The following is an 18,949-nucleotide window of genomic DNA, read 5'->3' on the forward strand; positions in this document are numbered from 1 at the left end:
TAATTAAATAGTCATTAACGATACCAGTTCTTATTACTTGTGGGTGTAGACAGTAGTAATATAAGCTTCGACTGTGGTTATTTCGTAAATTAAAAATACCTTTTTAGTGCAAAGCCTCGTCGGTTCAAAGCATAGTTTTAAGAAAACGTAAAAGTACGGAATGTAAATAATTGAGGTAAACAAAGAGGACAGCGGTAGAAAAGTTCATACCTTTTTCAGTAATGGATGCATCAGCTTTGAATTTAAACGTTGCGTACCACCGTAACCAGGGTTTTTTATTTGCGAAAAATAATTATCTTGCATACTCTTCCATCCTTATTAATTAAATACTTTCGAGCGGTGGCATATATCACTGATACACGGGCACAATTACTTTATATTATATAGGATTATCAAATTTGAGTGGCACGTCTTTAAATTTACGTAAAACACAAAGTAAACGAGTCTATTTCATTATATTAAATGCGAAATAGAATATCTTTCTCATTTTACTTAATTTTTTATTACGTTATTACATAACTAGGACTTCTCTTCATGGATGACAACTGTAATATTGTCTCTTAACTAGTCAACCGTTCGTGGTTCGTTAGCAGAAATTTTACTTATTAAAAAGTCCTATAGGAAAATATTTAACGGTTATACGATTTGGAAAAAAAACCAGAATGATAATAATAATAATGAAATAAATCGCTTCTAAATTTAAAAAATACGTCCGCCCTCGATTAAAGTTGCGTTCGGAGTCGGTTTTATCGGGAAAACTAACAACGTGAAAATAAATAAACCAATAGGACGAAAACTATGAAAAATTCCATGTTAACGGTCCAATGCATAATGCGCTCGATCGGAAAGTCAATAAAAGCGATGATTCTAAAATTCGTCGAGGTTGTTTTAAAAGATTCGTTCACGATATTTTATTTTTCAGATATCTAGTGGCTCTGTAGATTTAGCAATTCGTTATTTAGTTTTAGTATTATATTAATTGATTCACGGACAAGATCACACCTAATGTGGGTATCAAAAAATCTTCGAGCTAGCTCTATAAAAAGTAACAAACCAATGCTAGATTAGTGGTCACCATTCTTCTCACGACAGTTCCTTCAGGCGGGCGATGCAACAGTCCCACCGATTCTGCTTTTGTCGGTACCTTTTCTGAAAGTCTTCTTTCTTCAAGTTGTAAATCTGAATTTCTTTGGCTGTGCCAAATTTTCACCCCACGACATTTGTCTTCATTCTAGAGAAAAGTTGGTATGAGAAATGGTGACTTTTAAAAGTTGTACCAATTATTCGACGTTCCATTTTTGTCCAAATTCATTATTAATGTTTTAAGGTGTAAGCACAAACTTCAATAATGTTTGCAAATATATGTTCGCCGCTGGCATCGAGCAGATTCGTTGCGCCTGTTTAATTTCGTTCCCACGTTACACGCTGTTCTCGAATCGATGTCTTCTTTCAACTGCACGTTGAAAAATCAGATGGTGTCTCTCATTAACGATAAGCTGGTCGCTCGGATATTCAATTCGCGTTACGCATGACCTGTCGATACGACCGAAGAAAACAAGGATCCGGTTGATTCTAATAAAATCGTCCCGGGTTGGGCATGCGCGTTGCGTTTCGATTCCCGCCGTACGACACAGGGGTTGCGAGTTTCAACCCTCAGTCTGGCGCCGCGTGCGAGCGCGTGTCGACCACGGCGCTCTCGTTCGAGAAGTCGTCCCATACACGCTACCCCAAACACCGTGGTGGTCCTCTGACAACCGCCGAAAACGATGAACCGCGGCACGATGAATGAATTTCGCTCGGAATCGAAAGATCCGACCTGAGGATCGGACGAGTCCGGACCTTCGACGATATCAAATCGAAACGATCGCTTCGAAGATAGATCGGGTTTAGCTTTCTTCGATCGAACAGATTCTGTAGGTAGCACGTTCGTCGATCGCGACGAAGAATATAGAGGTATTTCGAGTACGAGGAACCGCGGACATGAACGTTTCGAACGCGACTCGGTGGTCCTCCGCATCCTATTTTACCTGTCGCGACGTGCACCAGGCGTTGCGGGGTGTTTTTCTCGACAGCGTAACGGAACGTAGAGCGGTGCCGTCGCCGCGTAGCCGCGTAAGAACCGTCGCGAACGTCGCGGAAAAATGTGACACGAACGCGGAGTGGTGCCGCGATCGCGCGGAATCGGAGTGAACGGAAAGAAAAATAAAGATGATAAATTCTCTGTCGACGCTCGGCCCGGTATCGTCGTCGTCGTTATGACCTGAGCGAACGGGGATCATCGTGATCTTGTCATGGTTGATGGCCGTGAAAACAGAGCTAAGATGAGTGTCCGTTGTCGCTGGTACGTCCTCGTTCTGCTCACGTGCGCGCAGAGGCCCGCGACGGCGGCGGCCGGCTTCGACGATCAAGAGGCGCAGATCGAGAGGCCGAAGGAATCGCTGCGTCATCAGCAGAATCATCGGCCCTCGTTCATCGATCGGAAACTGGTGATGCACGAGGCCACGGAGCTGCCCAGAGACCTGGACGATCGTCAGTCCGACGAGCTCGATCTGGACGTCGGGAATCAGTTGACGCGCAGAGACAGATTGGAGACCAGCATCGAGAAACCGACCACGCAGATCAGGCACAGTCGATCGAGAAACCATTTTGCGCGACAAGCAAAGTTTGACGATCCGGATTCAGCGTACAACGGAGCGAGCAGTCGGGCTCAGTCGATCGACAACGTGTCCCAAAGCGAGGACGTCCCGATATCGGGAAGGCTTAAGGGAAAGAGTCTGGGCACGGACGTGTCTTCCGGGCAGGATCCCAGATCCACCGGCGCTATCGACGAACGATCCACCGTGGATCTCGACAAGCTGTTCATTAGGCTGACCGTGGCTGGCTCGGATCGGAGGAAAGAGGCAAAGGGTCGGAATACGCCTCCGGTTCGCCACAAAAACGACTCCCTTCATAAATTGAGGAAAGTGATCGGCAGGAATAGGACTCACGCGTTCAGGAACAGGACGACGGCGAACTCGACGGACATTTATGGGCACATGGTCCACGGAGCACCGATCGACAACGAGAACGACCTGGACGACGCGGAGATCGCCATTCTGGAGGAGTACGCGTACAATGACAACGACGTTGGTAGAAACGTTTCGGAGCAAGAGGATTACGAGGATTATGGGAAGACGGTCGTGGACCGGTCCAAGGGGCACAAAGAGCCTGTCCACGTGGACATCGTCACGCGGTTCCTCCACATAATCGAGAATCAACACCTGGTGGGCGAGAACTGTACCGCTGGCACCGATCTTAGCCTAGGCGAGGGTGTCGTCGACCAGTACGCTCAGGACAAGTTCCGATTGGAAGCTAACCTGGCGGTGAACAGAGCTAACATGTTGACCAGACTCTGGAAGTACGCGCCGGAGGTGATGCTGTCATCGGAGTATCTTCTGCACGCGAGTATCCTGTCGATGGTGGAGTTCGACGAGGACATTTTCGCTGCCGGGAATTGCTACGATAAGTTGCAATACAGGGATCGCTGGCTTTATTGTCCGTTCGCTCATCGGCTGCAAGACCAAGATGGTGTCCTCGTGAAGGATCTGGCGATCGAGTACAAGTATCTCAGCAACAGCAGCGAGTGGTTTTATATCGCGAGGAAGAACGCCGAGAAAGTGATTGCAAACAACGATCAATTCAGTCGAGGTGAGTGGCTTTCGAGTACTCGGGGCTAGGATTAAGGTTGCGATTTTTCAGCTAGCTTGTTTAGGCACTTTTCAAAGAGATTAGGTAACTTGGATGCCGTTACTAAAAACAACTGAAGCTTTCGTATTTTGCGATTCGACGAATCGATTCATTTTTGGAAGCAATTAAACGATCGTAAATACCTTACTCGTTATCGAGAGTTGACTGATAGGTCTGTTATGAAATGAATTTGTTTAGTTCCACGAAAAGGTCCTTGAACGTTCTGGAAATATCAAATTATTTTTATAACACGAAAATGCAGATGAGTATTCTTTCCTGTGCTTTTTGAATAATTTGAGAACGAAAGGATTAATCATCTGAAACAGCCTCTCGAAACAGATACGAAAGATATACGAGAAGTTTGCGCGAGTAATTCACGAACTTATTCGGCGATAACTCGAGCATAGATCTCTTAATTGGCTGGAAGTTGATACTCTCGATTATACGCGTGGCACTTCGATCGGTCTTATCAAATTTTAAAGAATGGAATCACCCGTGAAATTTAATACCACTCCACTAATTAATTACTTAGATCACAATATTCAAATGTTCAATCACAATTATTTTTATTTTCCATTCATTGTTTTCCAATAATTTTACGAGGTAAACAGATACCAAAGCAAAGAGTTTCCGTTTCATATGCTAATTACAATTGCAACGCAATTGTAAATATCCAAGGACCATACGTAATTTACCATAATAGGTAAATTACCATAAATAGCTTCGATAAATTTGAATAATTCACGTTGTACGTTTTGAACCTGTATGTTGCCCGTTAATTATTCCTTGTACTCTCCACTGTAGTTATTTATCGCTACGACAACGAATGCCCACGCGTTATATTAATAATAAAGTAAATTAATATTCGTAACAGAAAATTCGCAGCTTTAACCAGCTTTATTTATCAACGTCGGTCTCGTAGCGTATAGAAATTCTGTCGACTCGTAATAAATAATAGTTTACCGTCAAATTTATTTCTCCCGTTCCTTCGATATTATCGTCCGATGAAAGGGATCGGTACAAAGAGTAAGAGGATAAAAAGAACTTCATTAAGAGCAAGGCGGAACAATAAAAGCACTTTAGACGAACTTTTAAATGTTCCGCTGAATTATGTGAAACGCGTGAAAAATTGCAAAAGCTCTCGACTCTCGTTCCGACCTTAAATAGCTAGAATTTACACGGCAGACGTTTTAAACCGTCTATTTCCGAACAAACGTTTCACCGTGGTACATAAACAACATCGAACTGTGCGAATTTCACGTTCCACGCAAATATTATTTTTTTTCTTTTCCTTTAATTATAGGAAATTTTTCGATACGCGGAAACAGATTATTTCAGAGTGCCCCGATAAAGTTTATAATCTTAAAAACTGCGGCTGCAAGCGAACACTGGGAAAAGAAGACATATATATCGCGGAAAAATGTGGTGAAACAGTGGACGATCGTCCTTCTTTCGGCCACTTCTCGCACTCGAAAATGGAACGTGTCGTAATTTCCAATATCCTGTGCAGGAAACTCGACCCTATTTCTTACACAGTTCCCCTATTTAAAACAGACACCCGTTCCTGCCAAAAAATAACGAATCCCTCCTCGTTTTTTCTACTAAACTTTTAAATTCAATTTTAATTCCCTCGATGTCGAGGTTCGAACGTCCGTAGATACATCGTTCATAATAACAGTAAAAATGTCCACGTATAATGTTTGAAATAATAAAAATTCAAACACGTTTCTATGAAATGTTCGCTATTACAATTCCAATGGACTGGAATAAAAGCTTTCCATCCATCATTCTCGAACATTGTCTATCGCCGGTAGGTCTACCAGGCTTGTCGGTAGTCAGGAATACTCATTAAAATCATTCGCCATTAGACATAGGACGTTGCATTATAATCACTGTCGCTACGAAACGAAGGCAGATGGAGAATTACGAGCAGCTTTTCTCGGTTTTTGCAACTTAATTTTGCGGCTAGGAAACTCTCACCTATTACGGATATTGGAAACGTCGGTTTCCCCCCGAGTAAAGACTCGACCCAGATTTTAATGGAAGGCCGGTCTTCAGATTACTTCCGCTTCCCGTATAGAGCGCCTCATTGTGTGTCGGAATTGAATGATCGAACGAAAGGTACGAAAAAAAAAATACTCCGAGCAGAATCATTTCGCTGGACAGCGACGAGTGTTCGAGAATGATTTCCGCCTTTGGCGGGTGAGATAATTTCGCTCGTGGTCGGAGATTCTCTTTCGTCGCTTTTGCAAAAAAATTCCATCTCTAAGAAGGACTGCAGCCCTTTTTCACTTTCATCGTTCCCATATACATTTCGACATCTATTTCGGTGTCGATACTTTTATTTTTATTATTGTATTACTGAGTTCTGTTGATCGACCAACGGAGAATGAAAATACCTTTTACAAAATGTATGCTGCTTTACGATATATCATATTTAATTTTTTGGCAGTTCGTATAAATTTCAATTTTCGTATAAAATGTTTTTACTTAAAAATATATTAATATTAAATGAAGAAATCTCCCATAAAATAGGAAGGTTAATTTCGTCAAAAGCTTTTGTCAAAGCCAGTGATCGTTTAGCCAGTGGCACGTAAAACTAGTCGTTAATCGTAATTCGTCAAAGATATATGTAGAATTAGCGTATCGCCGGAAGATGTAATTAAACATTTAAGCGTTAATTCGCGGCGATGCTAGACGATGTAATGACTGCGCCACGGCGTGTTTGTAACAAGTTTCGCGCCCTTGTTTCAACGCCCCGTCGAATAGGCGTGCGGATACAACTCCCGGATTGAAACTACCGTGTTATTTCGAATGCTTCCCTTGATACACGAGACTACTGCGTGAAATTGCTCTCTTCGATCCTTTGACAAACGAGTGCTGCCATTGCGCGAGTCTTCTCCAAATGAACAGCGCTTTCTATTGAAGAACGTTAAATAAAAGGCGAATCTTTTGCAATTTTTTCGTTGAAGCACTATCGACAAAAACGTTTCTAAACTCTGTAATTTGTTAATATGCATTTCAAAAACACGGTCAGTTTCGTTCCTAAAGAAATATTTCGACCAGTTTATTTTTGTTTTATTTTTACGTTTATGAATACCACTTGTATATTCCGATTTAGTATATGTTTTTGGTAGAAGAAACGGTATAGTTTCTAAAAAATTCGTGGGGCGCGTGTCAAATTAAATAAATTTTAATTCAGTGGGTCCCATTACCGATTTATATTCTGGTGTACGTATCAGGGCAGCAATTTATAAGCAAAATTAAATTCAATGCTATAATTGGAGGGAAGAAAGTTAAACTCGTAAGTCGTCATTCGAAGTTTGTCAATCGGGTTCGTGCGTGCCCCGCATATTTTTAAAATCGATTATCTCAGGAACAAAGTCTCGTACAAGCAATTTTCACGTACGTTTTTAATTTATTTTTGGGTCAGGATGCCTTTTCGGTTGCGTTGCAAATCACGATGCGTGCTAAATTCAGTTCATTAAAGTTTTTATTAACGCTATCTCGAGAAAAGTTGTTTCGAGGAAAACGATGTTAAAGTTAGACCATCGCAACACGCGACTGTTTCGTTCGCAAGAGCAACCGTAATAAGTTCGCTAAATTCATCGATTAGTTTCGTTCTGTCACGCAATTTGTCCAATGCGAATAAGAAAATAAGCTCGCAGTGAATTCGCCATATTTAGAAATAGGTTTCTAATACCGAAAGAATGCAAAGAAAAAATTTAATTACCTTGAATTTTTCGAGTAGAAGATTCTTTAAATAAAACATTGAACGATTATTGTTGGCTGGAAAAGTTCGAGGAATTTTAAATTCAAGAATTATTTGGTAAACGTTCGCTTTTTAAAGGTATGTTGATCCAGAATGCATCATTGATTATTTCGATGCGATGTGTTTGAAATAAAAATGGTTTTCCATTCATTCGATTTGTGGTACGGTCCACTACAAAGTAGTTGCTATATAATTCAGTGGAAAATCGAATGTATACGGGGCAGACATTCCTTAGAAAAGTATTTTCCGTTTCTGTCGCGCGGTTGTTGCAAAATTTCGTGGTGCACTTAACATATTGGACTCGCGAATGCAACGGACGCATGCAACTAAATTGCTCTCCGTTTCTACGTAGAAACCTCGCTGATTCCCGTAACACCATGGAATAAAAAGCGAAAGGTTGTTGCGAACAAAATGGAAATCCTCGCTGTTCGATATTATACAAACGTTTCTTGCCCTCATCTTCAAGAAACGAAAAATCGAACCGTTCTCAGAAAGTTGCAAATATTGTCTCTCAAATATTTTCGCTCGGGAAATGCAAATATTCATGCAAACGGTTGCCCACGAAATTGCAAAATACGTTGAATAGCAACGCATGCCCATAGAACGAATTTTATTCATTGCTGAAAGTCATTTTTTTATAAATGTTGCAAATATTTATAGAAATATTATCCAGTTTAAATGATTATATTAAAGTGTTGCTTTGGAGAGTATTGCGATGTGCTCGACACTGTTGGTTTAATTTTGTTCCTTTCTGCGGGGACATTTTTTACTCGCGCTGAAGAGGACGTAAATCTACTTAGTAAATTAAGGGACGTTCATTTTGACCGAAGAACGCGCTAGTAAATTTTCCAGCATCACTGTTTACTATAACTCTGGTTAATCTAAAGTTTCTTAACTCCTTTCCATAAATGTATACACAAGAACATTTTGCCACTACGGCAAAGAACGGCGAAGGTATTTTATAAAATAGCCGTTTTCGGTCTGTGTCATAAAGCCCGGCAGACTAGCCGAGGCCTTAATAGAGAATTTATGTCAGAAACGCTTTTACCAAGCCAAGGTTTTGAAATAAGTGTCGTGTTGTTCCTCGCAGTCCTTTAACCAGAAAGCTCCCTTGTCTTTCGCGACCTCGTGGCCATATCCTTTATGATGTTACTATTTTTGAAGGCAACGTTATCTGGGGTTGTTCGTCGCCTTTTGATATTTACTAGTTCTCCGAACAATCAGTCCTTTGGGATTCGATACGTCGAAGTTTCGTAATCGAGGCAAATTCTGACGAAGTATTTTAAATATTAGAACTCGTTTTTTTCATCGTACGTTCGGAATTGGGGCGAAAGATATATTAAAAATTACGTCAAAAAGGTCACGTTTGTGCTAATCTCCATCGAGAAGATCTCACTCGTTCGTCGGCGGTATGATATAGCTCGAATTTAATAAAAAATATTTAAATTTTAGTTTTTAGTAGCAATATTTCTCCCGGTAGCCAATCGGTTTTTATTATTTATACAGCTACTAGCCGTCAGTCGCTGATACTGAGGGAATATAAACACTGGCAGAGACGATACCGTTATTCCAATGTGGAAAAAGAAATTATTATTTTATACCGGGAGTTATTGGGATTAATTAAACATCGGTAGACTGCGTTGTCGATCCTTCCATTTTGTCACGAATACAGGGATGTTGTTATCGTTCTAGTTTCGACTGTTTAGATAGACTATCGACTATAGTAGAATGTAAACACTCGTTAGCAATTTTCTCGCGAACTGACACTACCAGTAGCCTTCGCGCTATAACGAAGTCGTAAATTTTTCAAACGTCAAAATATCGATTTCCATATATCCGAAGTACACAGTAAGTAGAAACATTGACACCATTTTGACTAATGAAACATTTTGTCTACATCTATGGACTTATTTTCGGAAAAAGGACACAATAATTTAGGATTTTTTAATCGTCCAGATATCGTAGCCCTAATCAGGGACCGGAAGTAGTGGAATAAGCCCTAAAAGGCTTCCGCGGAGATCCTCGGTGGAATTGGCAACGTTACCGACAACAACATATCGGAAAACCGTGGTTCGAAAGGAAACGTTCTCGACGTTTTCACGTTTTCCTCGAATCCAGAAACGAACCATCAGAAAGGGGGAACAGGATGCAGAATACAGGAAACAGAAGACTTCGGTCGTGCCCCATAATCGAACAGAAGGCCGTCTATTTACCAAACGGGCCAAACGTTTTCGTTTACTGTGCCCGGTTCCTCGCATACGTGACCACGCAGGAGGATAGTGCACTGAATTGTTGAGAGGAACAGGACGCAAAATATCCCGGAAATCCCGATTGTATGCGGGAAGAACGAACAGGAAACACGATTAGCTGTGTTGTTTGTGACTCGAGAAAAGGCAGCTAGCGTCTCCGCCTCTTGCTGGTTGAACCACGGCGCCATTATTGTGATTGCGGGCGTCGCCTGGTATCGTAAACAACCTGGTAATGAATTGAAGATGTATGCTGATGTGTGTAGGAGCATTATGAACCCTGGGCAAACATGGAGTGCAATGAAATAGGAATAATACGGAAAAACCACTCAAGGAGGTGGTTGATTACCGTTTGAAAAAATGAAAGTCAACAGCGCAACAGAAGGTTAAATAATTCGAGGATGGCGATAGAGGGATGTGTAAATATTTGCTGCTAAAGGAAACGAGAAATTAACGACAGATAAATGAAAGACTTGCAGAAAAGTGTGCTTTCCATTCTTTTAAAATTGGAGCACATTGGCTGGTTATACTTTGTGCCAATAAAGTTTGTCCGTATAAATTTATTGAAAGATTCGACTCATCAAGGATTACTGCTATCGCCGGACCCAATCTCCATTAAGTCTCTATGGAGTAACAGTTATCAAAAGAAAATAAAGGCTGCCAGAGAAGTTTAACCGTCGGCCATCAATATTCATGGACGTAACTTCATCTGGATAATAGATCTCTGTGGAATTACGGCTACGCCGAGAAAAGGAAGATCGCCAAAGAAGCGTAACCGGCGGAATAAAAATTTCAAATCATCGCAAATTGCCGTGGAACTTACGAAACTTAGACCCGTGCGCCTGATTACAATCTTAAGTTTCGAAAAAAATTCATTCAGAGGTCTTGTTCCGGTCCGCTCGCAGGAATCCAAATAGGTCATCCCTATTCTTCGTTCTCGTTTCTTTTTCGCTCCCGGTACGAATGAATCCAGCACACGTTCCGCGACATTTAAATCCGACCCTTGATTCGGCTCTAATTGAATTCCCAAAGAATCGCGAAGCGTGCCGTGTATCAACAGTCGAGTTCTCCTCGTCGTTGCGACGTCTTCTTCGTCGAGACTTCTGCGGATCCATTACATACGTTCGGTATGTTCTTACACAGTATGCGCGCATCGTGACGTTTTCGAGGTTTTACGAGGTCGTCATGCTTTTGGACGATACCACTGGAATTGATAGGTACTTGGAAATCACGATGACACGCGATAGCGAGTATCAACGCTGCGGGCTGACGATAACGAGGGTAATTAAACCCGCAACTGGAAATGCAATTAGCACAGTTCGCACGCATTTTTTCGTTGCCTGGTTGAAAAGGGTTGGCCGTGTTAGCTGCCACACAATGAGCCAGCTGTACAAGTATTTCTGCTGCTCGTTGTCGGATTGAAATATCTAGGGCAAACCAATAAGAACTATTCTCTGAAACAACTCGTTACGAGTTGGTTATACCAATTGCGAAACACCTTGGTTCACGAGGCATTCGTCATAAGCCTCCAAATAAGGCACTTTACGCGATACGACGGGAATCTTAGAACTCGATGCAGCGCTTTCGTCGACCTTTCGCGGAGTATGAGTTCCGGAAGGGACGACGCTCGGCCAACTTCCGCTCCCCGGGATCGATGTCCGTGCAATCGCGAGTAAATCAACAACGATTTATCACGTGTCGCGCGAACGTTACTTGTCTCCGCAGAGATCTCAACCTCCGGGGACCTGTAGGGGACGGGTATGCATTACTTACTTTAAGTGTCGCCCGTTTAAACCGCTTCTCGTCGCAAAACTTTTCACCGGGACGCCATCAGCGTCCCTTTAATAGTCAACCGTTCTCCACGGGATACGCTCGCGAAGCTTGCACGCGTGAAAAGTACGCTGTCTCCGCGGTTCTATTTTCAGCGTTCCTTTCGTTCTGGCAGTTCGAAGACACGATGTTTCATATTTCAGATCGTTAGGTGAAAAAAGTTTGCGGGAATGACGTTTCGGGATGGAAGCGTTCGTTTTCTTTATTTTGTTCTGGTATTCTTCGACGATGGTTGAAATCGAGGTTACTTTTACATTTTCTCTATAAACAATTTAATATCTAACTGTTCAAAATTGGAAAATTAGATATTTTGTGGCATAAAAGTGGGCGTCTACACTGGCCAGTGTATGTTCGAAAGTACTACGCGACCGCAATTACGTTTGCAACGACCGCACGTTCTCCTCGCGGGGAATTGCGGCGGAAAATGGACGTACGATGCTGCAATGTTGCCGTAAACAAATGTGCAGCGCACGTCTGCTTTTCTGTTATCGCCGCACTGCAGAGATGCAGCGTGCAGTGGACTTTAAAGAGACGAAATGCCGCGGTTGGGTACAGCTAGAGTGGAAATTCAAGCAGAAGTTGATTTCTCGTGTAAAAATAAGTCGATTTTGAGGAACGCTTTTTCCCCGTACGAGGCTTCTTTCTCTAGAAAAGTAGCCTCGTAGATTTGTTGCGCGTATACGTGCCGAATTGGGCGTGGCCACGTAGGTCAGCCGTAGCGTGCGCGCGCAACTATCTTCAAAGTCGGTTTTCTCGAAAACTATGGTTCTGACGTCAAAATGTTATTCCACACTTTTGTCTCAGTCTAACGTTGAGAATCGTTTCGTTTAAAAATAATCTATGAAAACTTAAAAGTGACTACGAATTATGAATATTTCACACAGGAGAGTGGACGGAGGCGCTCGTTCGATAAAGGGACAGAATGTTAAAGTATTCTGCGCTTAAGATTAAAAATTGAATCTTGTCGCTAGAGACGGTGTTTGCGCGTAGTACCATGGAGGCAGTTTCCCAAGAACTTGTATTGTTATGGAAGCTGTAAATGGATTATTGTGCTTCGAATCGAAGCTCGGGGACGCAACTTTTAATCTTAACTTCCGTTTCGCCGTCTCCGTTTCACCGATTGTCTTTTCTCGTATTCAGTTATTTTCCTCCTCCCGTTCGCTTGTAATAATCGCGAAACGAAACGAGAAGAGCAAGAGACATTTATAGAAATAATTGTTAACGAGCTGCCGAAGTTCCAGCGTTAAACTTTCGTATTAATTGTCAGGAAGTTTGCGCGTCGTGTAAATTTCGCCTCGTTAAGTGCGTCTGCACGGTGATTCGCGAATGGTATTCAACCATATTAGCAACGTTTCGCGTTCATTTGTAACGATCCATTGAATAATTGAATTCTCTGCTTTAACAACGTTTCCACTTCGCGAGGAGCAACGCACATATCGGGTATCGAATCAGCTGACGTTTGCATGTGCCACTATAAGTAGAGCTAATAATTATCGAAATTGATTTCCTTGGCACGTTAACGAGTCGAAGAAAGTGGATATTTACTTTGAAGGAACAACGGCCTTATCGGGTATCGAATCGGCTGACGTTTGCATGTGCCACTATACTTAGACCGAATAATTATCGAAATTGATTTCCTTGGCACGTTAACGAGTTGAAGAAAGTGGATATTTACTTTGAAGGTTGCTGGGCTTCTCTTGTCGGTACAAGAAAACGTGACCCGTTAAATGTCAGCCGCCTATTTATAGCGAAACGTTCGCTTTATCTCCTCTAGAGCACGAGAGTATCGCGATAACATTGAAACTCGATACGCCCGATCGTTCGATTTGTCGGATTTCGATTGAGCGGTCGAGAATTCGAAAACTTCTGTGGGCTTACAATAGTCGGGTATCGATTCGGATCGGTTTCAAAGGATCCAGCGGTATGACTCTTTAAAAATTTCCAACGAAGAGATCTTTAAAAAAAAAAAAAGGAAGAAGAAATTACACCGGAGTTTCGTGAAAGTTTAACAATGAAAAATTGTTTCGCGTTGATAGAGGAATTTCCCTCTTTAAAGTTTTAAAGGCTACTTGGAATTTTTTCTAACACCCACCTCTTCGCCACAGGAAGTGGTAAACGATAAAATGGAGACATTCGCGTAGGTTGTAAAAGGGTACTTATCGCGAAACAACTTTTTCTACCAACTTTTGCCATTAATATCACTTATTGGACTTTGTCGACTATTGTATACATATATTATCTTTCATATATCTTCTTATTTTTAAGCGCGCAATGTGGCGTATAATTTTAAATTATCTTCTTTATCTCGCCCCTCGTCTTTTCGAGAGCCGTTTTAGATCAGACATTTTTGTCAAATTTCAAAGAACGCTAGTTTGTTCGTATTCTTCTAAGCCACGGTGCCAGGTAATTCCCCGCTTTCGAGTGACAAAATGGAGATCGCCGTTTCACTTGAAAGCAGGGCAAGCAGCGATTCTTATCTCGAGTCAAGGTCTCTACCATCGCGTGTATCATCCGACGAGGAAAATGAACAGGATGAATCGAGAGCGAACGAGATAGGTAACAGTGAATGTGTTCCGTATTACGTGCGTTTATTGGTCGAAACTTTCAACCATCAATCCATATGTATAATAAATCTGTAGGGGCGAAGAATTCTGAACTTTCCAGTTGAACAAAGCAACCACGATCATCTGACGGTTCCTTCTAATAGAATCGTGTTTGGTAATTTGTTGGAATTGCTTTCAATTGTACGCGAGCCGAATAGTTTAATTTAAATAAATAATTGCGGCGTCGAAGAACGACGAAGATGCTCTTTGAAACAACAAGATTTCACAGCACGTCCCAGAACTGGCAGAAGGCCAATGCAGCGCGTCAGAAAGGAGGATGATAATTTAGCTCTGCTCTACCTTGATGCCGGCATTAGCCAATTCAATGAATGGAACCTAACGTTGATGAACTTAATCTTCCAACGAAGTCTGAAAGTGGCTTTAAGATTAACACTGATCCATATAGTACGTTGTTAGGTGGAGTAGTTGACGCAGGGTGTAATTTCTAGCCGAAAATTTCAAACATAAAAGTATTCTCAAACTTTTGTATCGTACAACACATTATACATTTTTGTATTGTAACTTTGGTATCATTGTCTATTATAATTAGACTACGGATGTTTATGCATTTAAAAATAAAAATTACAGAATGTACTTAATATGCAAAAACATAAGAAATACTTAAAGTACGATACGAATCGAGACAACTCTTTACAAAGCTCCCATTTCATTAATTCTAGTCTAATTATAATTATTAATGCTTCCTGGACGTCTATTTTTTATATCGATTCTTATAACCATTCGAGAGATTTTAACACCGACTACGTAGATTTGTAATTATTTTCCTCTCTTTGCAGTAGTAGTTAGTACCGTTTAAAGCTCGTATAATATGCGGGCAGTTGATCAGGATATTTTAACAGACAATTGACTGGTTGCCGGTGTTTCTGTTTATTTCAATCCGCGATACGATAGCGTCGGTTTTAACGTTCCGGACGAGCCGTAGGCGAACGCGAACAATCGATCCAACGATTGGTCAATACCGTAGCATCGATCTGCTGCAAGGCTGTACTTATTTTTGTGCCAGACTACACTGACCTTTCGAATCAGCCATCCAACATTCTTGTCGGATTTCGATGCCTTGTTCCTACGAGCTCCATTCGATTTTGTCCAGGAAGGTGGCGGATAATCGGCCGGGGGAGCATTGCTGCAGGAACCTCGGCAGTGGAAAACGAGGTTAAACATATTTTACGCCTCGGACATTCTGTCGTTCACCAGTCAGTTTAACGTTGTGCCACATGCGCGGGGTAATCGAATGAATGACTGGCTTCGAGTCGCCGACAGAGCGACTTTTCTCTCTTTGCACTCGGCTTACAAATGACCAGGAAATAAATTAGTCTGGGAAAGGAGGCGTATGCTCGTTGGTCCCTTAAATTAACTGCTATCAAAAGTAATTGCCAAATCTGGGTCAATTTTATTCAACCTTGGAAAAGTCTACAACTACGGCAAACGTTATCTGGAAATTTATCACGCATTTTTTCTTTCAATGTTAAACTGATAGAAGTGTTTCTTTTAACATTTTATATAATTGCAGCCAAAGGATGTTCCTTTCGTGCAAAAGGGATTCCTTTCGATGTATAATGTTTCTTTGATCCACCAGTGAAGTCGCGCTTATATCATGCCATTCCAAATAAATAGAAATTTACATTATTTAAAGAGGCGAAAAATGGTTTTGGTATTTCAAAACCTTTTTCTTGCTGTGTCCTTGTACCGAAACAAAACGGTCCTTTCATCTGTTTGATATTGCAGTTGTTGTTGAATAGAAATATGTGCCTCGATTGAATCGAGTACTGTGGATTTATTAATGCAGAAGTGTACCTTTGCGGATTACTCTTGCGTTACAAGTGGAATACCTTTTGTAAACTCGATCGGTTGAGGTCGGGGTGGAGTGATGGATTGATAGGATTCTCGAGGGGCCTCTTTTAGCCGTCATTGTTCCTCAGAAGCGCAGAAACGTCGCGTCGGCAAAGAAATCAGTTAATTCTACGATGTTTATTTCGGTAAAGCCACACATTTATAACCTGAAGATGCAGCTCGTCGACTGCCAACGTCATTGTCCCGGCCAGTTTCGCGTCTCCACCTAAAATAGAGAAAATTCTGAATATCAGTGTATTAATAATCCTGACATTTCGCGTATTCGGATAGATGCTGATCCGATAACCTGAAAAGACGAACCTGATAGGGTAAATGTTCTCTGGTACCTTCATCTTGCAATTGCTATTAAACACGATGTTCGTTTAATTCGACTTAGAAAATATCATATAAATATGGAAAATCATGAGAATGAGTTAGACACTTTGTGTATCGATGTAACTTCGTAGACTCGTTTAGAAGCGTCGGACTGGAGGATTTTAGAATCCAATATGAATGTTATATTACACTGCTGGCGAGTGCAGAACGGGACAGCGTAGTTTATGTTCGTGCGCTCTTAGTCTACGACACCCGACTATAGCACGTTACTGTTTCCTGAAACATGAAATAATTATGCGGCTGTAAAGTCTCTTATGGCTCCCAGACGAGGTTTTGTTGGGCTCTTGGCTTGGAATTGATTGGAATCGGTGATGTGGTCTGATGGAAATATATAGGACACTTTATCCTGAGGTCATCTGCGATTAATAGAACACGAGCTTTCGAGTTTCCTGCGCAGATGAATGGAAAACTACAATATGTTGAGTCGATTCACGCGGTATTTGGGCTTGTTTCGAAGTAAATATTTGCCTCATTTACGTGATTATTAATTTTCCTTACGGTATCTTATTGTGTTTTCCTTTTCTTTTCCGCTGAGCCAGGTTTCGTTAAGCTCGAGACACCGAGTAGAAGGGATCGCGGTGGATGAATCCCTGCGAAAGTTAATTTCTGTATCGCAATTCGAGCAACGGTAACTTTCTGTTCCAGGACTTTTGCACGCCCCAATTACGTGTCACCGGAAGGACCAGTTGGTGCTCGAACATCTTGCTCTTTATAGCGTTTCCTACGGCTAGCCTTTCAGACGAGAGAACACCCTCGTAATAAGACGCCGTTTCAAACGCGTATAAAATCCAAGAAAAATGATTGCGCCGCGTTACTTTGTCGGGGATGTGAGTTTTTAACGACGCTGCCCGGTATTCTTTGTGGCCCCAAGGAAAGAGCTTACGCGTCGTTCTACCGGTGACGTTCAATGTTCCCGTCGTCCACTTTATGAGGAGAGTTCCACGACACTCTCCGTGCTTGCCTTTGAAAGTTTGAGGGTTCTCGTACAAAATAGAATCCGCCTTTTGTGTTTCCGATGTCATACCCAACCGTACTTTTTTAATATCACCAACAAAAATCAGAAACCATTAACCTTTCAAATACCGATCGTTCGTTAATTCGAAATATTTCTGGGTTTTAAGACGCTTTCATTATTCCCTCTCAATTTTCCATTTTCAGTTTCAAAATTTCGCATCGCGTCAGCAGTGCTGGGAACACAGTCCGCGCTCTGGTAAAAGAGAAGCGATTAAGAGTTTGCACGATGCAAACATAAAGCTTTACCTTTGTCAATAGAGTATGCTTCGCCTTGCAGCCCCTGTAATCTCAGAAATTGTTGATTCGTCGACGAGAATCCACGTAGGGATTGTTCAGTGGTTAATTTTTGTAACGCAGGATCGCGGTCGTGGAAATTATCTAATCGTAAGTAGTTTTCAAGCGGATACCTCGGAAATATTTTTATCTCTGGAAGATCGAAACGGTCCTTATAAGTTTGTAATTATTTCGATCGTAATTATCACGCGATACATTAACGTCAGAGCTTCGACGATAGTTCAGTAGTAGTTGTCGACGTAAGGGTATAGAGATTCTCGATACTTTAGTTAAACTACTGTCACTTCCTTTGTAATCAAATCCGGACTGTCAGATTTCACGCGTGGAAATTTGATCGGGACTTTGTTGAAACTAGTTGAACTCGAACGGGCCATTCGAATTGACTTTTAATTACAATGTCGAGCTGGCCACTCGAATCATAACTGAGAAAATTCTGGTAAAAATTCAACGTTTTAAATATGCATTATTACCAGACCGTAGAAATTTATGCGAATGAATATTTTAGGGGGAAAAGATTGCAGATATGAAAATTCGAGTGGAATGTGATTCGTGGCAACAGGATCGTTATGAATGTATTCTTTTTATTTTGTGTACTCCATATTTCCGGAAACTGAGCAAGAAATTTATAAACTGTTTCCATTAGTATATTTAAATGATAATTTAGAGATTAATTTTCTGCCGAGTAGGACCATTTCTCGTCATTTCTACTTGCGTCGATGTTCTAGTCGTACTCGATTGCACGATTGAGAAATGATTGCAAACATATTATCGCGAAATTTTCTTCATTTTTTTTTTTATTTTAACGTTGAAACTCGATAATCAGCTATGGAATTTCGTAAATTGCACGCGGCTACCTCGTCGGTTGGGAATGTGTTAATATTCTCGATATATTGCCGAGTTTAGCAAACATGGAAAATAATTAAGACAATTATTTATGCAGATCGGGGGTATTACTTACCGATCAACGTAACAAGTTTCATAAACTGATACGATAATTGTAAATGTATAAGTACGTTGGAACGCGTTCGAATTAAGTCTGAAACGTTTTTAATTAAACTTTGGTACAATTATGCCATGGAACTGTTATTAGCAAATTGTAATTTCGATTCGTGCATTGGTAACGTTTACTGTGGATAAAATGAATTTCCTCCCGTAAATATATTTGATCGAGTAATCGAACGTCGAGAGTATTCCGATACACTGCTCTACACTTAATT

At 41.3% G+C, this 18,949-nt stretch overlaps 1 protein-coding gene across 1 annotated transcript in view; it reads left to right on the plus strand.

The window, feature by feature from the left end:
• Window positions 1–2,170: 2,170 nt before the first annotated feature.
• LOC122401762 (probable G-protein coupled receptor 158) overlaps window positions 2,171–18,949 on the plus strand; it is a 167,594-nt gene continuing 150,815 nt past the window's right edge. Inside the window, exon 1 of the mRNA XM_043404110.1 lies at window positions 2,171–3,687. Coding sequence (XP_043260045.1) covers window positions 2,292–3,687 — 1,396 coding nt within the window. The 5' untranslated portion in view covers window positions 2,171–2,291. The remainder of the gene's footprint in view (window positions 3,688–18,949) is intronic.

The sequence above is a fragment of the Colletes gigas genome, unplaced genomic scaffold, assembly GCF_013123115.1.
Source record: "Colletes gigas isolate AHSC1104 unplaced genomic scaffold, ASM1312311v1 Colletes_gigas_Sc00027, whole genome shotgun sequence".
NCBI classification, from domain to species: domain Eukaryota; kingdom Metazoa; phylum Arthropoda; class Insecta; order Hymenoptera; family Colletidae; genus Colletes; species Colletes gigas.